This window comes from Diabrotica undecimpunctata, chromosome 9 (genome assembly GCF_040954645.1).
Source record: "Diabrotica undecimpunctata isolate CICGRU chromosome 9, icDiaUnde3, whole genome shotgun sequence".
Lineage (NCBI taxonomy): Eukaryota > Metazoa > Arthropoda > Insecta > Coleoptera > Chrysomelidae > Diabrotica > Diabrotica undecimpunctata.
Genome location: NC_092811.1, coordinates 84,184,433 through 84,204,669, shown reverse-complemented (window position 1 = coordinate 84,204,669; position 20,237 = coordinate 84,184,433). Strand labels below are relative to the sequence as shown.

General features: G+C 32.8%; 1 protein-coding gene across 4 annotated transcripts in view; it reads right to left on the bottom strand.

Annotated features, from left to right (window-relative positions):
- The window catches only part of LOC140450207 (choline transporter-like protein 1), a 233,635-nt gene that overhangs the window by 46,492 nt on the left and 166,906 nt on the right, over nucleotides 1-20,237 (bottom strand). For all 4 annotated transcript variants that reach the window (XM_072543684.1, XM_072543683.1, XM_072543686.1 and 1 more), the window contains 2 exons: nucleotides 10,261-10,493; nucleotides 122-378 (listed from right to left, as the gene is read on the bottom strand). In XM_072543684.1, the coding sequence (XP_072399785.1) occupies nucleotides 122-378; nucleotides 10,261-10,493 (490 nt within the window). The remainder of the gene's footprint in view (nucleotides 1-121; nucleotides 379-10,260; nucleotides 10,494-20,237) is intronic.

Below are 20,237 nucleotides of genomic sequence, written 5' to 3'. Positions count from 1 at the left end.
GTACATAAAACTAAAGTTGCAATTTGGAAATCAGTTTTAAATTGTACTAAATAAATCTTAAGGGCTATAAAAAAAAGAAATAAAAAGTATAATCTTTTGGTAGAGGTTTTGAACTACTTACCAACTTCGATATAAGCATTTCTTGATAAGTACTTTAAGATTTTCTCAAAACAATATAGACAACAATGGCAGCATTTTAACAGACAGTCTATACATTTCCCTTGTCTTTTATTTAAATATTTTTCAACCATTTTTAATATTACGCGCATAAATTGTACTGTTGCTATGAGGAATGAACCTAATGCCACTGATCCCAAATGGTATCTTATCAAATTTTGTGCGCTTTCTATAAATGGTGTTCCCAGAGAAGCCTTATTCCTAAAAATTAGATAATTTTATTTATAGTGTAGGTGTTTCTTAAAATGTTAAGTTATAAGAGCATTTAAAAGTTTAGTATTTTGTCACGGCATCCTAATCGAAACATACATCTATAAAATAGTCTGAGGTTGCTATATGGATATACAAAATGCGGCCATATTCTGGAACACATTCATTATTTTGCAAACAATTTACTTTTTCGAAAAATCATAATCATCACATTTTAACACACATTTATAATTAGAAGAATACATTGCTAATAAGTTTCCAGTCAAAAGTGTTCGTAAATTAGGGTTGCCAGCTATTAAAAACGCGAGGTATCAAAGATAAAGAGAGCTAGCGTGCAACGCCACTGGTTGGAAGTGTCAGTTGTATGAGTTTTTAAAGCATGCGTCGATAAATAGTGTAACATACCAACGATATTTTTACATGAAGCTGATAAACTACGGAACTGACATCACATTACTAACTACAATGTCCGACGTGAACAGGTGATAAATTTGTTTAAATGAAATTTTTAATATTTTGCAGTCCATTGTTGATGAAAGTACTGAATACGAGTGGTATAAAGGCGCATCCACACTGGAGCAACATTTGGCAACTTGTAGCAATTTTATGTTGCAACAAGTTGCTAAATGTTTAATTCATTAAACTTTTGACATAAAACGAATTGTCCTCACTAGTGCAACAATGTTAATGAATGTTTGAACTTGTCGAATCATAAATTCAGTTGAGTACAACATTCTGTCCACACTGCTGTAGTTTTGTGACATGATGAAGGAAGACTTATTAACTGCTACCGCGTGCTTTCTAATTTTGTGTGGTGATTCACAAAAACGGAAGCGTAAATGTTGGGTTCTTCCAAGTTTGAATACAAGGGAAAATATGGTGAAAAGGAATTATTATCGGATTTAAAGAAAGATGACGTTTTATTAGAACTTCGAACCGATGGGTGCTTCAAAAATTTTTTGCGCATGAGTAGTTTAGATATGGAATTGTTGCTTCAAAAAATTGCACCAGCGATAAGAAAAGCAGATACTACCTGTAGAAAGGCTATACCTCCACAAGAACGATTAGCTGTAACATTGCGTTTTCTGGCAACTGGAGATTCCTACAGCAGCTTGATGTATTTATTTCAGATTTCGAAACAAGCTATCTCAAAGATAGTACCAGAAGTACGTACTGTACTAGCAAACGCAATTAAAGACCAAGTTAAAGTAAGTAAACTTTATTGTACTTTTTTTATTGATAAATTTAGAAGTTTTACATGTTATTTAATTGGAATGCCTCTGCGATAATGTTTGAAGAACCAAAAACAGTAGAGGAGTCTGAAGAGGTTGGTGTGTATGTCTCTGCTGGTGATGAGTTGGTGTGCTGCAATACGATGAATGTGATTGTGGTCTAGTAAAAGGTTGCACTGATAAAATTGACTCATATCTGTTAGTTGATTGTGGCATTCCATAATCATATTTACCCATACTTGCATCGAACAAAATATTATTTATAAGATGTTCTACAATATTTTGTGCGCAGGTGGTATTCAAATCCCTAATTTTACACGCCATATGTTCTCCAAATACATCGAATTTGTCTCGCTGTCGTTTATTTTGTATGTCTTTAATTATTTTATATGCCTCTTCTTTTCAAGCGTTTTCATCGATTTTTTTTGTAAGTGTTTGTGTGACACGTCTAGTTTTATTAGAGTGTTTAAATTCATCAAGAATTGTGCTGTTCGGATTTTCCACGGTTTCCTTACGAGGCTTTTGAGAGGCTTTGTTAGATGCCGAAGGCTCCTCACAAGCAGCGTTAGATGTTGATGGCTTTTGAGAACCATCGTTAGACAAGTCTTTCATGCCTTGGTTGCCATTTTCTGCATCTTGAAATTCTTGGATCTCATTAACACCTTCATCACAATCACAATCTGTTACTTGTGAATCATCTAAATCAGTTACGGAGGAAGAGTCATTAAGGTCATCCTGAAAAGAAAAATACATTGTATAAAATGTAAAGACTACAAAGTAGGAACACACTTAATATTACAGTGATCTACATTTTTAGCATAAGTAATGGATATCTTTGTCAGATGCCCAAAACTGCTCAAGAATGGGAAACAATTACTAATGGTTTCAGTGTTCTTTGGAATTTTCAAAAATGTGTAGACGTCATGGATGGCAAGCATATTGCAATACAAGCACCAAAAAAACAGTGGAAGTGAGTTCTTCAATTAGAAAACGTTTTTTAGCATCTTTCTGTTCGGCGTAATTAATGCTAATTACCGATTTTTGTATTTTCATGTAGGCTCCCAAGGGAGAATATCTGATGGAGGAATTTTCGAAAATACATAATTCAAAAAACTATTAACTCGCTGCAAACTTAACCTTCCAGAATATAGCTCTTTACCAGGACGTGAGAAATTAGTCCCTCGCGTATTTTTAGGGGATGATGCCTTCCCATTATCACCAAATTTACTGAAACCCTACCCTGGGGCTCAGGACAAAGGGTCTCCCAAAAGGATATTTAATTACCGTCTCAGTAGAGCGAGAAGAACACCAGAAAATGTTTTTGGAATGTTATCTTCGATTTTTAGAATATTTAGAAAACCATTACTTTTACCAGAAACTGCAGAAGTTGTTGTTATGGCCTGCATTTACTTGCATAATTTTTTAAGGAATAGTTCAAGATCTAAAAATTCCTACAATCCCCCAGGTACATATGACGGTGAAGATAAAGATACAGGACGTGTTTTAGAAGGATTGTGGAGAAGAGAAACTCAGAGTAATACGTTTACTTCATACAAGAAAGTTGCACGAAATGCATCAACTGAAGCAAAATATATTAGGCAAGAGTTTGCAGATTTTTTCGTTACACCTTTGGGGATGGTTCCGTGGTAGAATTGTTGAATTATAATTCATGTATAAATTGAAATTACCTATTTATTTTTTTGAATAATTAATAATAGAAAAGTTAATATCTAAAAACATTGTGTGTTTACTTACCACGTTCTCAGCTTCACTTTCCTTGCATGGGCGGACTGTGTTTTTGTTTCGAAGCAATACTAATGCATCGTAGGCATACCACTTGGAATGAAAGTGAGCGCCTGCTCCAGATTTTTTCATGCTTCGATATTTTTTTTGCTCTCTATAAAACTGAGCCACCAAGTTATAGATTTTTCTTTTTGCCTCTTCCTGAGATAAGCATCCTACAGCTGAACAAACTGCATTCCATGAATTATTTTTCGATTCTCTGCATTTATATTTAACATTTTTAGGATTCTAAATACATGGATTTTGTCTATAATAAACGCCATTACTTAAACCAACTAAAACCTAAATACACGAACAGTCACTTTTTAAATTAAAATAATAAACAGAACACTGAGACGCGGCGGTCTGTCTACTGTCTATGCACTCAATTTGCAACAGGTCCCAACTCGCAACAATCCGTCCACATCAAAGCAATGTTGACAAATGTTTCACTTTGTTTCATATTATCCTTTGATCTTTACCGCTAAAAACGGATTTATGCAACATACTACATATTGTGTTGAATCGCAACACCAACTTTATTCAACGCAACACAACATATTCCAACAAATATAAACATTTTATGTTGTAACAAGTTTTTGTTTATGTTGAAAATGTTGCTCCAGTGTGGACGCGTCTTTAGGTGCTTCGAAGTCACTTCGTGGTAAGATCGAATCTGGGGGACGACTGACTACTGTCGCTGCAACTCTCCAATCACGTCTTCGGTAGTGCTTTCGCTTGTTTTACGTATTAGTTGGATGGTGGTTAAGTTGGAGCGTAGTTACTGGATTTTTTTCTGTATAAGTATTCCGTGGATTCCATGTTTAGTCCTTTGTTTCTGATTTTTGTTTATAGGCGAGCGGTTTACCCTCAAAAGACGCTTAGAAACAGAATATACCGACTAAAATTCTTTTTGCATTCCTAATGCACCAAACGTTTTTTATTCGATTCTATATATTTTTCCAAGATGAAATGTATTTTTTTTAAATTTTTACAAGTGGGCCGGCAATTGATATTAACAAATAACTAATACAAAAAAGCAATTTCACCGAATTGCTTCGGAATCAATTTTTTTAGGCGTATCTCATCAAAATAAACACTTTTTCTCTCTTGATAATTTTTCGAAAAATGCTTCCTTTTCGAGTTATTTGCATTTTTTTGTTGAAAAAATGCCGTAATTATAATCTATTTCTAATGAGTGTAGAGTAATAAAATCTCATGAAGTATTCAAAAGCGCTACAGGGTAATCCGTCAATAATCCGTCAATAAATTCCGTCCGCATTGCAAAATTCTGTCGTTTCATAAAGAGCAGGTAGGTATCGCCCTGTTTTAAGGGATTAGTCCATTGTTATCGACAGATAAACACTGAGCCAGAGGCGCGCTAGTGGGTTAATTGACAAAAGAATATGCATTCTTAAAAATCATATTAAAGGAAATAAAAATGTAATACAGCAGAACAGTGTTATTAAAAAAATATAAAATGTAAAAATAAAATATATACGAACCGAAATCGGGAAATACTCACAAACACACACGAATGAACTTTACATATTGAAACACTTGTGGGGAGTTTAAATCAATTTATTCACAAAAACTACAAAAACTTTACTGGATACGTTATTACAATTCTACATCACTATAGTCTTCATCCGAAGAACTGTCATCATCCCCTGGTGTTATAATTATAGGGTCAACCACCTGATCGACCAAGTTGTCCAGTTTCCACATTTTATCTTCCTCTTTTAAAACATGCTGGATTGCTTTTTGCCAGTTTTCTGATGTGATTTCCATAATGGCTTGATCAAACAATACCTTGACATCTTTCATTTTAAATGTGGTATTGTGCCTTGCAACATATCCTTTAACTTGTGCCCATATAAGTTCTATGGGATTTAATTCGCAATGATAAGGCGGTAGGCGTAGCACAGTTACTTTATACTTTTCTGCTACATCTTCTACGGCATATTTTATGAATCGAGATTTATGTTGTTTTACTACGGCTAGTAGTTCCTTCTTTATTGAATTCGTCTCAAACTGAATACCTTTATTTGACAGCCAGTTAATAATTTCTTGCTTTCTCCAAGCTGAAGTTGGTACCTTCTCTATGCGCCTTGAATGGTAGCTTGCATTATCCATAACCACGACCGAATCAGCTGGAAGAAATTTTAACATTTCCCCGAAGTAGTCTTCGAAGACATCCGAATTCATGTCCTCATGATAATCTCCCGTCCGACACGACTCAAAGCTTAACAAACCTTCTTTTAAAAATCCTTCTTCGCTTCCAATGTGAGCAATTATAAGCCTCTTCCCTTTTCCCGAAGGCACTTTAATACCCGTCAAAAGGCCTTCTATGAAAGCTTGGCGAGCACTTGTTACATTTTTATCTTGCCACATTTTTTGGACTATATAACCTTCGTTTATCCACGTCTCATCAAGATAAAAAATTTTCTTGTGCTCTCTGCGGTACTGTTTTATAGTTCTCAAATATTTTCGTCTCCAGCAAATGATTTCATCACTTTCCAGTAATAGTGCCTTTCGATTGTGCTTTTCCCAGGAAAAATTCATACTTTTTAAAGTTTTCCATAAAAGTTTTCTGGATATCAAAGGAATACCGTTATCTTGGCTTATCTCCATTAGTATTTTGTCAAGGGTGGGTATTTCCTTTTTAAAATAAAACGAATGAACTTTTCTTCGAATGTCACGTTTGGTGTCTTCACCTAAGATTTTTATTGGTATTCCTGATTTTCTCTTGCATGGACTTAACTGGCCTGATATCTTTCTTTCTCGCAATAATTTAAAAATCGTGGACTGTCCAATTCCAGTCATTCGGGCACATCGCTCAACACTTTCTTGCACAGACAAACTAGGGTGATCGTGTTTTATGCAATCATATACATTTAAAATTATAACTTTTTCACTAACAGATAGCGGAGAATTTTTTACACCTCTTTTCTTTGGAGTAAATGTCGCCATTTTATAACTTTTTCACTATTTCTATATCACAATATTACTGTACGTTTAATTGGTGTAGTAACAATTACTAACTCGAATGTCGAATGTCGAATGATAATAATAAAATAAAAGAGGGATTATAATGAAAGTGTAAGTAAAACCTCATTACGCGTTATTAGTCTTCATGTTGATTTATTTTAGTTCTTAGTAATATTAGGAGGTGCGTCATACCCTTATCAGTTTCTTCTAATGCTTTTATTCGTTCAGTAAGGAAGTGAATTTGTTTTTATAAATAAAAATGTAATAAGCTTTAATGACCATATAATGGAATACGAGTTTGAAGAATAAGTTAATCGAAAAATTAAATAAAATTGGTTATCACAAAATATCCAAAATATGATATTTCGAGGTACATCAATTTTTGACGACGAAGTTGACATCCGTCCATTTGCCTACGCCCATGACGACACCGAAATTCAGGCAAATTTTATGACACTTCATGATTTATTACTCTACACTCATTTGAAACCAATTATAGTGATTTTTGGGATTTTTTTTTCTAAAAAACTACTAAATGAATTGCAATTCTACAAATAGCTTTATAATTTTTAAACCGTCGAGTACAAGTTAGAATATTTTGACAAGGATAATTTTTTTCTCTCTTGCTAAAAACGTGGACCCAAATATTTCGATTATGCCTTTCGAGCAGTCTACTGCTAAGTGTGTACAGCGGTTGCGGCGATACAGGCGTGCGGCACTTAGAAATATTTGTTTAAATTTAAAAAATTAATTCAATACAAATATTACGTACAATTTATTAAAAAAAAAAGATATCTCTAATTATATTTATATAGACATATTATAATTAAAACAATTAAAATTAACTTTTTACAATGCTATAATAATGTAATTTTTCTTTTAATATACGTGGTGACTATATTATTGAATGTTTTATTACAGTGAAATACATTAAGCAATATATAATTAATTTTCATTGAAAAATATAATAAAATTAAAATTTAATATTAATTATACATCGTTTTAATTGTCAATAATTTGAAAATTTTCGTCAACAACAACAGGATTTCCATCTAATAAGCTGATTTCATTGTCTTCAATAAAGTCGTCTTTATCATTTTTACAATTCTCTGGTGTACATGCACATACTGCGCAGCATTCTAAATTATAGGAAATACAATTACAATTTTTCGTAGAACATTTTCCGGTACATGAGCAGAAATACTTTTGTAACATATCTAAACTAGTTTCGCCTTCAAAATAATTAAAATCGAAACAATTATTTTCCATTGTCCAACCATGGGTTAATGGATCAAGAGATGAAATAATATTGTTTTTTGCTTAAATCCATTCATTTATTTGCCACTTTGCTCTTAAGTAATGTTGTAATAATGCTGGTTTCGAAGGTGGTAATTTTTCATTAGATGCATTTTTTTTAGCGCCTACAGCACCTCAACCGCTGTACACGCTTAGCGGGATACTCTCGAAAGGCATATTCGAAATATTTGGGTCCACGTTTTGGTTTCTAACTTGTACTCGACGGTTTAAAGATTATAAAGCTATCTGTAAAATTGCAATACATTTATTAGTTTTTTAGAAAAAAAAATCCCAAAAATCACTAATTACGGCATTTTTTCAACAAAAAAATGCAAATAACTCGAAAAGGAAGCATTTTTCGAAAAATTATCAGGAGAGAAAAAGTGTTTATTTTGATGAGATACACCTAAAAAAGTTGATTCCGAAACAATTCGGTGAAATTGCTTTTTTGTATAAGTTATTTGTTAATAACAATTGCCGGCCCACTTGTAAAAATTAAAAAAAAATACATTTCATCTTGGAAAAATATATAGAATCGAATAAAAAAGGTTTGGTGCATTGCATTAGTAATGCAAAAAGAATTTTAGTCGGTTGATGCTCTGCTTATAGGGGTAAACCGCTCGCCTATTATGTTGCTGCCGCTCTCGCGGGTGTGCTGTATTTTATGATGATTTTTATTTTATATAATACAAGGCAATGGTTGCTACCTACATGTGCTGAGTTAAGGTATCTTACGTTGATTATTTTTGATAGACGTATATTATAGAGTGAACTATTGATTATAACATAATCCATTATGGACCTTTAGCCAGAGGTATCATTGAATGCATATTTGTGTTAGTCTTTGTGGCAAAAAAATGTGCTCTTTATTATAAGTTCGTTATTTGTGCAGAAGTTTGTCATTAGTTCACTATTTTAGTTTTGAACATTTTCGTTATGTTTTTGCTTGATTCCGGGTATTACTTCGATGCCTATTCGAGCATTGAAATCCCACAGAATTATCATCTTTCCTCTGACTTGGTCTATTACTGGTAAGTTGTTATAAAATATTTCTCTTATTGTTTGAGGGTAGTTATTTTCTGGGCTGTATACTCCAATCATGTTCAGTTCGTCTTTCTCCATTCTTATATTTGTCATTATAATCCTTTTTGATATGTATTGGTATTTCTGATAAGATTTTGCTATAAAACTAACTTTTGGATAAATCTCATATAGAGAAATACTAAGCAGTATTCCAATCAAATAAATTAAAATTACTAAACACATTAATCTTTTTTATAACGCCATATGCTTTATATGGCAATTATTAAATTTCATCAACAACAAAAAATCTGTACTACTCAAACATTTCGTATATATAGCGAGAAAAAAAGAAGATCTAGAAAACAAAACTGCTCGTTAAAAGTAAAATGAATGGCAAACGATCGCGAACAAGGTCTTATATATACTATATAATATGTAAATACAAAGAAATAATTAAAGATGATCTACATGAAGCCTGCCTAGAAGGACAAGACAGATAAAGATGGAGAACTATGATCCAAGTGATCAAGACATGATGTTACTATACTCTTCTGGTCATCATCATCATCAACCTGTATGCGTCCACGGCTAGAATAGGTATCCCTCAGCTCTTTCCATCTGTCTCTGTCTTGTGCGGCTTGTATCCAGTTATTGCCAACACGCTTGAGGTCGTCAGTCCATCTAGTTGGTGGGCGTTCTCTGCTCCGTATTGCTTCATGCCTTGCTCTCCACTCTAAAATACGTTTTGTCCATCGGTTGTCTGATAATCTGGCGACGTGTCCTGTCCAATTCCATTTTAACGACGCAATTTTTTTGATGGCGTCTGTTGTTTTTGTTCTACGACGTATTTCTTCGTTTGGGATTCGGTCTATCAGAGACACCCAACATCTGGCACTCCATAGCCATCTGAGTTACGCGAATCTTATTTATGATAGTCAGACAACAGACAAAAAAGATATTTGTGATGAATTGTTCTTTTTACTCTTTTATTCTAAAATTAATCATGTCGAGAGCAGCAGGTGAAGTTAGTCTTTCTACAATGTTGTGATTTTTTTCACTTCGCCCCTTGTATGATTATTTTAGATGCTAACAGTGAAGCGCTACCACTGCATCTTTCTTTCGTACCTAATTGTTTTGTACTGAAGTAAAACTAAAGTTAAAAGAGTAATTCAAATATGATCGCAAATAAATAAACTATTTTCTTACCAATTTTTTTACATAACCAATTATGAAACAACTTTTCCACTTCCAACAAAGAAATAGCAAAACATTAGGTTTTAATGGTACATGATTCATCAATTCGATTATTTTAATCTTTATTGTGGTCAAAATATTTAGTATTCACTCGATATTTTTGAAATTCAATTTATTTTCTTGTTCATCATTGTGTCTGTGACAAAAAGTATATTATAAACGTTGTTTTCAACATCGTTGAAAATAACAGCTAGGTCAAAATCCTTCTCTATGATTGCCTTTTATTAACAATATATTTCAATTTAAAATCACAAAATTTTTATTAAATATTTAATCTGCTTTCATTGTAGCTTACCTTTTGAAGTACCATATGCTAACAGCCCCAGCTATGACCATATGCTGGCAACCTATAATAAACTGAGCCATCCACAGCATACCAAAAAAGTTGTACCATCTTGTAAACTTCATCCAACCATCTTTCTTGTAATAGAATACATTTGCTCGAGTTTCCGTTAGTGTTCCTGAGCTTTCGATCCAAAGACAAAAGTAAAACCATAGAGCGATGGTTACACCCAAAAAGAGGAAGGTCTAAAATATTAAAACAATTAAGATGTTTATAAGTACAGTCAATGAGTGAATAAATCATTGTTTAATAAATTTACTCTATTTATATTAAAAAGTTAGAAGATCAATTAAGGATAATTTTGACAAAACGAAATTTTTGTTTAATATGTATAAGAAAATGTCTCTTGTTTTCATTTTTATCTAATATATAACACTACAATCTTTACAGTTATGCTGCATTTATTAATTACATATTTTCAGTTTTAGGGTGACAAAAGATATGATAGATGACAGGCTAATTTCTCTCAGTGGAAAGCTAATGTCAATAAACAGTTAAGAATGAAAGGCCTTGTACCTTGGATTTGCACTGGGTGAAAATCAAAAGTCGGAACAAAATACCCAGCAATCAGCTCGAAAAATAAAGCTAACTTGCGATAGTAACTTGCGTTAAAGATCAAGGCTTAGAACATATTCTCTTTTTCTTAAATAGCAGAGGTACCACTTTTGACCAATTTTTGAAAATCGATTGGCCACAAAAACAGTCATTCGTGACTGCTAATGTGATAACAATTGAGAAAAAAAAATAATGTAGATCTAAATGACGAAATTTTACGATTCAGTATACATTAAATAATGGACAATGTGTAAAGCAAGTTGTTAAACTATTGATCGCCCCCTGTAAAACAACATATAGTACTCAAATCGAAGTTCGGCTCTGCTTCCCCAGAGTATATACCACAAATAGTGTCAGTGGAATAGGATGGGTGGGGAGAGTGATTTGTATGGGCCCAGCCGTTCGTAATGGCGGCGGCGCTACTAGTCACGTTAGGTGGGGGGTATGACATAGCAAGAGACTTATGACGTTGATGTAAGTGCTGTTGCCATGGTTTCACGAGTTTTGCATATTTACCCAAATAATGATTATACTACACTATACAATATTACACTCAAAAAAAAAAAAATAATGTAGCAAATTCTACTAAAATCACCACTTAAATTTACAATAACTTATTTCTAAAGAATTATGAGCATCCACCAAAAAAATGTGGCAACATTGTAATCCACGCCTTTGCAAGTTGCAAATGGCGTTATAAAAACATCGTATCCCAAATTTTAGAAATAGGTGATAAAAACATTATACATCAATTTTTATATATCTAATAAACACTGCTATAAGAGAAGAAGGAAGAAGAGAAGAAGAAGGTTACATTACCAAAATGGTATAGTATTCCCAATCAAAAGAATATTTTTTGCTGATGGGTGAAAGTTAAAGTTGGGCAAATAAACATTCTGAGGATTAGGAGTTTATTTTTACAAGCACCAGGTAAGAACAGCACCTAATTATACCAAACTTTTGTAAATAGTAAATACAAACTCTATACTATTTTGTACATTTTGTTTTTGTAGTTAAATTACCTTTAAATCTTAACCAACATTAATCTTATATTTATATACTATATATATTTTAAAATCATTAAAACTGTTAACTCTTATCATTGTATTCCTAAAAGTTGCCCCTTATTTAAAAAAAAACTTCTAACTCTTATAATTGCATTCCTAAAATTGGCCTTATTTTATAAAAAAGTCATAAATTCTTAATTTTAATATTTCATTATTTTAGATTTTCATGGATCTTCTTCTTCTGAGCAATAGTTACATGGAGTTACATGCTAATTTGTGATGACCCTGAAGAGCAAGATCGCAGAAATACTAGAGTTCACACTTTACTATCTACAGATAGTCGTTTAAGGTAGAGTATTTTGAAAGGTATGGAACTTACAACAAAGCAGTACTAATGAATATAGAGGTATCTATATTTGTATATCAAAAGGAGATCTCCAACACGATGAGAAGATTAAATGAATATTGGTGGAAAAATCCCTTCATGAAGTTGTCCATCTGGTACAGAATTGCAGCCAATGGAGACAGCAAGCTAACAATATTTAGAGTGTCTCCACCCACACCTTAACAAGGGCTTAACCCTTAACTGGTGACGTGCCACAGTTGTCGTGCAACTGGTGACGTGCCGTCAAATTGACACCGTCATCAAAAAGAAATTGTAACCGTTTCAAAAGATTTAAAAGAAACTCATTATATATTTCGATTATATTTTTTTTTAATAAAACTAATAGCCCCATCTATCTGTCAAGTACCTACCTGTAGCCGACTCAAGGATTCTTCTGTAATTCCCAAATATATCCGGTAGATGAGCATATTTTTCAACTTGTCACTCACGCCCAATTTCCAGATTCAGGCGCCATGATAGCGCTTCGCTCTTTTCTGTTAAGACCGTCCAACCGTTAAGACGTGTTTCCAAAGTGGGTCTCAATTCAGAGGTGAGCAAATAAATCCTTTTTTTGTCCATATTTCAGATAGATATTTATTTTTTTAGACCCTTATTGGAGAGGCTATAATGCTGATATTATATTTCTAATACTCGTCGCAAGATAGTATTGCTATGGAGTTATTCCAGATCATGGCCCAGTAGCAGTATCTTTTTTTGGAATCCCTAACAACTCTTATCTAGGATGGTGGTGATTTTATATAGTACGTAGCTGAATCAATGGTTTATTTGGTGACTGATTAAATAAGAAGAGAAACAGAGCAGATTAAGGTTGTACCAATTTTTATTATACCTACTTTCAAGACAACAGAAATGATTATGAACTCAAAAAAAAAATGAAAATATAGTGAAGTGTTCTAATTTAATTTAAAGGTTTATTTTCTTCATTGTTCCTAGTTGATAAATAACTATATTATTTTCAATGTAAACAAATTTCGAAATTTGGGGTTAATATATATATACATTCATTTTCTTTATAACCAATTCTTAATTTAATACGATACAAAGATTTTTTGTTTATGATAATGTTAACATAAAATAATATTTTGGTATCCCTTTGAGATGACGTAACTTTTAATGTTTTCTTTTTGTTCATTACTAAGAAATAATAAAGAATAGTTTTCTTGTAAACTTTCAATAAATCTTAATTTTTTTTTGCTCTTCCCCTTCGAGGATAAACCAGGGGTGGCGTCCAATAATAAATAATAATTTCATATTATCTAATTGTGCTTGAATTTAAAATACGATATAGTTTCTATAACCCCGCCCTATTCTCTTCGACAACGAGCGATTCTGGCCTTGTAATATTATTGTAGCACGGCAAGCGTTACATAAATGGCGCGCCAATCGTGGAGCGTGTATCTTCATTATAAAAACAACGTAATATGTTTATGATTTCTGTTTACATTTCGTATTTTAGACTCAAGTTGTTTGTGTATTTGCTTTTACCCAATTTTTGTTTAATCAGTTTAACTGGTACGATTTTCGTTTTCCTTTAATTTAATCGCGTAGAAATATTCTCGTCGTATTTTTAATTTTGTGAAATACATAATACGTATTTGGAATGTTTATTACGTGTGCATTTTAATGGTCGTATTTTGAATGGTAAGATAATCGTCTGTTTATTCCCCGTTTGCCTAAGGTAAACATTCCATAAGTGAAAAATGAACTTTGTTTATTTCTTTATAAGTGTTTGGTATGGATTGAAACCTTGAATTTATTCCGGCTAATATGTTCAAGCATTTTATATTCTAGTCCTCAATTCATTTTCTTTGCAGTTCAGTCTTATTTGTTGATAGAACCATAATAATTATATTCCTCAATGTGTTTATTTTAAATAAACGAAATGGCTTTTAGCGTTCGTTATTTGAAAAATCAATTAAGTGAATTTTATTTCTTGACCTTGATTCATTGTTTCTATTCGCCGAAAACAGCCGGGAACTATATCTATATACAGGCTGTCCCGACCTACCTAATTTTAAAATATGTTATCTGGATTCGTGTAGAATACTTACGCGAAATATTTTTTTGCGAGGATTTGAAGTTGAGTTCTTTGATCTTGGATGTTTTTAATATGTTTAATCTGTTACCTGATAAATTTTCTTTTTAATTTGTTTTTCGTTTATTTTAAAAATTTATTTTTTCATAGTTTAACTTTTTCGTACTTTGAAAAGAAAATTTTATTTCCTGAAAAGGAAAATGCTTTCTATAATTTACAGTCCATGGTTCTTTTGTTTTGCATGTATAAGGAAGTAATGATATGACTTCGTTTCTCTCTGCCTAAGGCGTCTTTGTTGAGAATATAGAGCGGAAATATTGTTATTCTCCTTCTGTTATGTTAATTTTATGTCTTTGTGAGGTCAGATGTAGTAGAAGTATGTTTTTGGTACTGGAATTTATTGTTATTTGTGGTTTTACCTTTTTCTTTTCTCGAGATGTCCTGTAGGACGTACAGGCACGTGACCTGTATTATTGTATCTTGAGTTATTTGTGTGATGTCAGACTGTTGTATAAGCAGCAGCTTTCTTTTTTTGTCGTTGACATTTTTGCGGTCTTCTAATAGTTTATTAGACCACATATATCTTTTGCTTTGAGACTTTTGGCTAAGGCTCAAAAGCTTTCATTTATTATCTTGTGTTCACGATATGGTACAAGTGAGGTTGAAGTAGTTTGCTGTTGTCTATTGTGACTCTTTGTATATACAGAGGTGAAACAACCCGCTGCCGCCTATTGTGAATTTACCTTTTATCTTTATGTCGACGTTAAGACCACGTTTGTTTAACAATTGAAATAGTTCTGGTACTACCGTTAAATGACCCACTGAGAATTAAAAGTTTATATTATTTTGACTCTATTGGAGTTCTGCTAAAGAATGGTAAACATTTCTTTGTGATTTGTATGACGACCATTGGATTCAATTAGGTGTCAAAAATGTTTTACTGTTCAACTTTTTTTATTGTTGTGGTGTGTTACATCCAACATCACGATTTTTTTTTATTGACGATGGATTGTAATATTTTTCTATTTCTTTGAAGATTGTAATGAATCTTCCGTTCCTTTTAAGTCTTATCGTAAGTTTTTGTTTCGTGGAAGACTCTTACGATTCCTTTTTTTGTTTCTTTTGGAAACAACAGTTTGAAACTGAACTGTTTGTGTAGCGATTGTGGCTTGTATGCCATAAACCCATTTTCTTTCTTCTTCTCCAAGATGTGTATTAACGGTTTGGATTTATTTTCTTCTTTTGTCCTTTTGGGAGTCTCCTTGTTGGAAATTTTCCGCTGTGATCAATCCCAGAGGATATTCTTATGGAACTATTGGCCATCCTGTCTTTCTTCTTTTGCGTTAGTTCAATTTTCAACCAGTGGTTGGAAATTCATTCATTGCTTGACTGTCATAGTCAACTTTATTATTGTTTGATGCTATTTAGGTTGTCTACCTAGTGGATAACCATAGCGAAACTTGCTAAAACTACTTAGTTGGCCACCCGCCTTTGTTGAGCTGGAAGCATCCTTCTTTTCGCTCCCAGAAACTTTAACACTGGTCTGTTCCACACTTTTGGTTAGGTTAGAGCCATGTTTATAGAAATCTGCCATTGGTCGTTGTGCCTAATAGCCAACGAACTGCACCTGATGTCGATTCATCAAATCGAGCATCCAGTTTAATTTTGCATGTAAATATGTCGTGATTTTTGTTTATTTATTTGTTTTATTCAGACCTAAAAGCTTATCAACCTGTCAGTATTTCGTCGGATAATTCAGATTTGTCTGAAACCGAATAAATCGGTTTTCTTAAAATTTTAATACCTTTCTTCTAAAATGTTCAGTCCATTCTTAATTTTTAATTTTTTAGTTGATTCCCTTTACGCCTTTGCGTACTTAATCTTTGCTACCTTCTCCAGCGACTATTCAACCCCTCCGTGGCCCGTGTACAGGAAGAGTTGCGCTAACGCGAACTTTATCCTGGAGAGGATTCGTTTCCTTTCCAAATTTTTTTTTGGCGTGGGGTCAGTACAGCACTGATACCCTAGTACTTAGTACATAGAATACCACTTTGCTTTGGCAAATCTGTCCCTTAGTGCTTCTTTCCCTTCAGGAAGTTGACACGTTTCAATTTTTTTTTGAGCTGTCTCGACAACCCTTGTTTTATGTCGGTGGTGTTGACTATTAGTCAGGGAGCATCCTGCTATAGTCAAGTGGATTAGTGGACCTATCCCTATTAAAATTAATAATTTTGTGTATCTCAGATGTTGTCGCAAAGAGACGAGCCTCTGGAAGTAGTGTAGGAGACTCCGCACGTCGATCTCCAGAGCAACTCAGTTTGGCTCGCACCCCAGTTCGTTGAACTGTTTTACTTTTTATTATTATAATATTGATCATTTATTGTGTTCAATATGTCTATATATATATATGTGTATATATATATATATATATATATATATATATATATATATATATATATATATATATATATATATATGTATATATATATGTCGTATTTCTTTTCGACATAAATTTTATTTTTATCTTATCTTATTCTACTTCGGTATTATTCTCTCTCTAGTTTGTATTGATCGAGATCTTGAGTTTGTGCTACCCCGACCAAGAACCTATATTGATTTTAAGGGTGTTTGCAAAATTTAATCTCATTTTATTTTTAGAATGCCTTGGTAGAATGTGATATTTTTATGCTTATGGTAGTTTATATTACAATGAATTGTACATACCTTTAGTTGTCTTCAAGTGGATACAAAATTCAATTTATCTTATTTTACGGACTTATAAATCCAAGTAATTTTTTTTGGTATCTATACCAAAGATATCAAGATTCCTCTGTCTAGTTACCAATGATAGTTCATTATAGTATCTGTTCATTTTGCCTAAGTTTTACTCTTAGTGTGAAGACCTTAGAATTTCGACTCTCTATTCGAAACCCCCCAAAATAATGTTTGAAAAGATTATTGCTGTCTAACATCCTATATTCTGAATGGCCAGACACTGAGGAAGGCTAGGGATGAAGTAAGCGGATTCCCGCTAGTTGACTCGTCGGAATGATAAGCCATTCATAATTTTATTTCAGTAATAAATCTAGAATAACAGCCTCCCGCGTCAGGAAACTTTTTTAGTTCTCCAATACTTGTTTAGTTATGTAATCTAGAATTATTTAGACCCTACCCGGAGTTGACCCTACCCGAAGTTGACCCTACCCGAAGTTGACCTACCAATGTTGTCCCTATTATAGGCGGATGATACACGTTAGTTATCACAAATTCTAGTTGTCATACTAATAACTAAACATCAGCCTTTTTTTTTGTTTCTAAATATAGATGTGTCTTACAGAAATTCTGATGTCTACCTTTCCCAGTAAACTTATTAAGGCTTGTCTTTGTAGAACTTTAATGTACCCAATTTTGAACTATTAGTAACTCTTTCCTTTTATTTGTGTATTTCTAAATGTGTCTATAATGACGCGCTGCGTTATTACCTTATGTTATTCGTGGATTAAGTCATAGATGAAAGACTCTATGCTTCCGAACAAACGATGACACATTTGTATTTTGTATCTTATGGCGTTAATGATACGATTGTATTATTATTCTTATGTTATTCGTGGATTAAGTCATAGATGAAAGACTCTACGCTTCCGAACAAACGATAACATTATTTTTTTTTTGTGTTTTATTGTGTTAGGTCTCATAACGACTACGCAGTAAATTATCTGTTTTGTATCTTGGTGACAACACTAGTATGTTTTGCTTTATATTACTTATGAAATTTCAAATAATATCTTAATTATATTGTTTCGATTGAATGCGAGCATTTGGTCTCAAATAATGATTTGTAGATATGTTTTGTTTTATTCCGCTTTGTTCATGATATTGGTTATAGGTGAAATACCCTATGCATTTTGAGAGTGAGCATGCAATTTTTTTTGTTTACATTTTTATAGTTGAGTCATTTCTATGCGTTCTGTTTCGCTTTGTTCTGAAATCTTTGAGTTGTTCCCACGTGAGTTGTGAAAGAAGGATTCTGTGAATCCAGATTGTAGCTATATTTGTCCATTCTGTTTGTCTTACCTCTCCGTATATCTATTCCCACTTTTGAAAAGGTTAGTATGGTGTGCCACCATGCCTAGTCCGATTCCACGCTGGTACCCAGTTGAAATCGTGGGGAGGGCTGTGTAACCGTTTCAAAAGATTTAAAAGAAACTCATTATATATTTCGATTATATTTTTTTTTAATAAAACTAATAGCCCCATCTATCTGTCAAGTACCTACCTGTAGCCGACTCAAGGATTCTTCTGTAATTCCCAAATATATCCGGTAGATGAGCATATTTTTCAACTTGTCACTCACGCCCAATTTCCAGATTCAGGCGCCATGATAGCGCTTCGCTCTTTTCTGTTAAGACCGTCCAACCGTTAAGACGTGTTTCCAAAGTGGGTCTCAATTCAGAGGTGAGCAAATAAATCCTTTTTTTGTCCATATTTCAGATAGATATTTATTTTTTTAGACCCTTATTGGAGAGGCTATAATGCTGATATTATATTTCTAATACTCGTCGCAAGATAGTATTGCTATGGAGTTATTCCAGATCATGGCCCAGTAGCAGTATCTTTTTTTGGAATCCCTAACCCCTCTTATCTAGGATGGTGGTGATTTTATATAGTACGTAGCTGAATCAATGGTTTATTTGGTGACTGATTAAATAAGAAGAGAAACAGAGCAGATTAAGGTTGTACCAATTTTTATTATACCTACTTTCAAGACAACAGAAATGATTATGAACTCAAAAAAAAATGAAAATATAGTGAAGTGTTCTAATTTAATTTAAAGGTTTATTTTCTTCATTGTTCCTAGTTGATAAATAACTATATTATTTTCAATGTAAACAAATTTCGAAATTTGGGGTTAATATATATATATACATTCATTTTCTTTATAACCAATTCTTAATTTAATACGATACAAAGATTTTTTGTTTATGATAATGTTAACATAAAATAATATTTTGGTATCCCTTTGAGATGACGTAACTTTTAATGTTTTCTTTTTGTTCATTACTAAGAAATAATAAAGAATAGTTTTCTTGTAAACTTTCAATAAATCTTAATTTTTTTTTGCTCTTCCCCTTCGAGGATAAACCAGGGGTGGCGTCCAATAATAAATAATAATTTCATATTATCTAATTGTGCTTGAATTTAAAATACGATATAGTTTCTATAACCCCGCCCTATTCTCTTCGACAACGAGCGATTCTGGCCTTGTAATATTATTGTAGCACGGCAAGCGTTACAAAATTGCGAATGTTTTTATTTTTTAATTACTAATGCTTAAATACACCTCGTAAAGTGTCATTCTCTTAAAACAATTGTTGCAACTGATTTAAGTATTTATTTAGATAAGCCAGAGTATAGCGTCAACAAAAAAAAAACAAAGATTCACTAGTTAAACGTTTTACTAAAATTTTCTCACAAAACAATAAATTTAATTACAAAACATTCTAAAGGGTAGTCCATTTACAAATCACTTCTTTGCTTTACTTAGAAAAATGCAATGGGTAAACTTAGGCAAAAATATGTATAGAATAAATAAAAGCATACGATTCTTAGCGTAGACTGTAACAAGTATTACAAATTTTTTTTAAACAGTCCAAACAAGTTGGTCTCTTGCATTCAACACACACATAAGAAGTTCTTTTTTTATACTTGGCGGACAGATAAGGCAGGTTTTTCTGTCTTATCTGTCCTCATCCGACGAGGAGGAAGCCTTCAAAAGGAGCAAAGCTTCGTTAAGGACACCTCCAAAGGATAACTTAAAAAATCGCGAAATGGAAGAACTAAAGAAACTACTAGAAGAAATAAATAAGGAGATTAAAACGGAAATAAAAGAGCTGAAAACAGAAATGAAGGAAGAAAATAAGGAGAT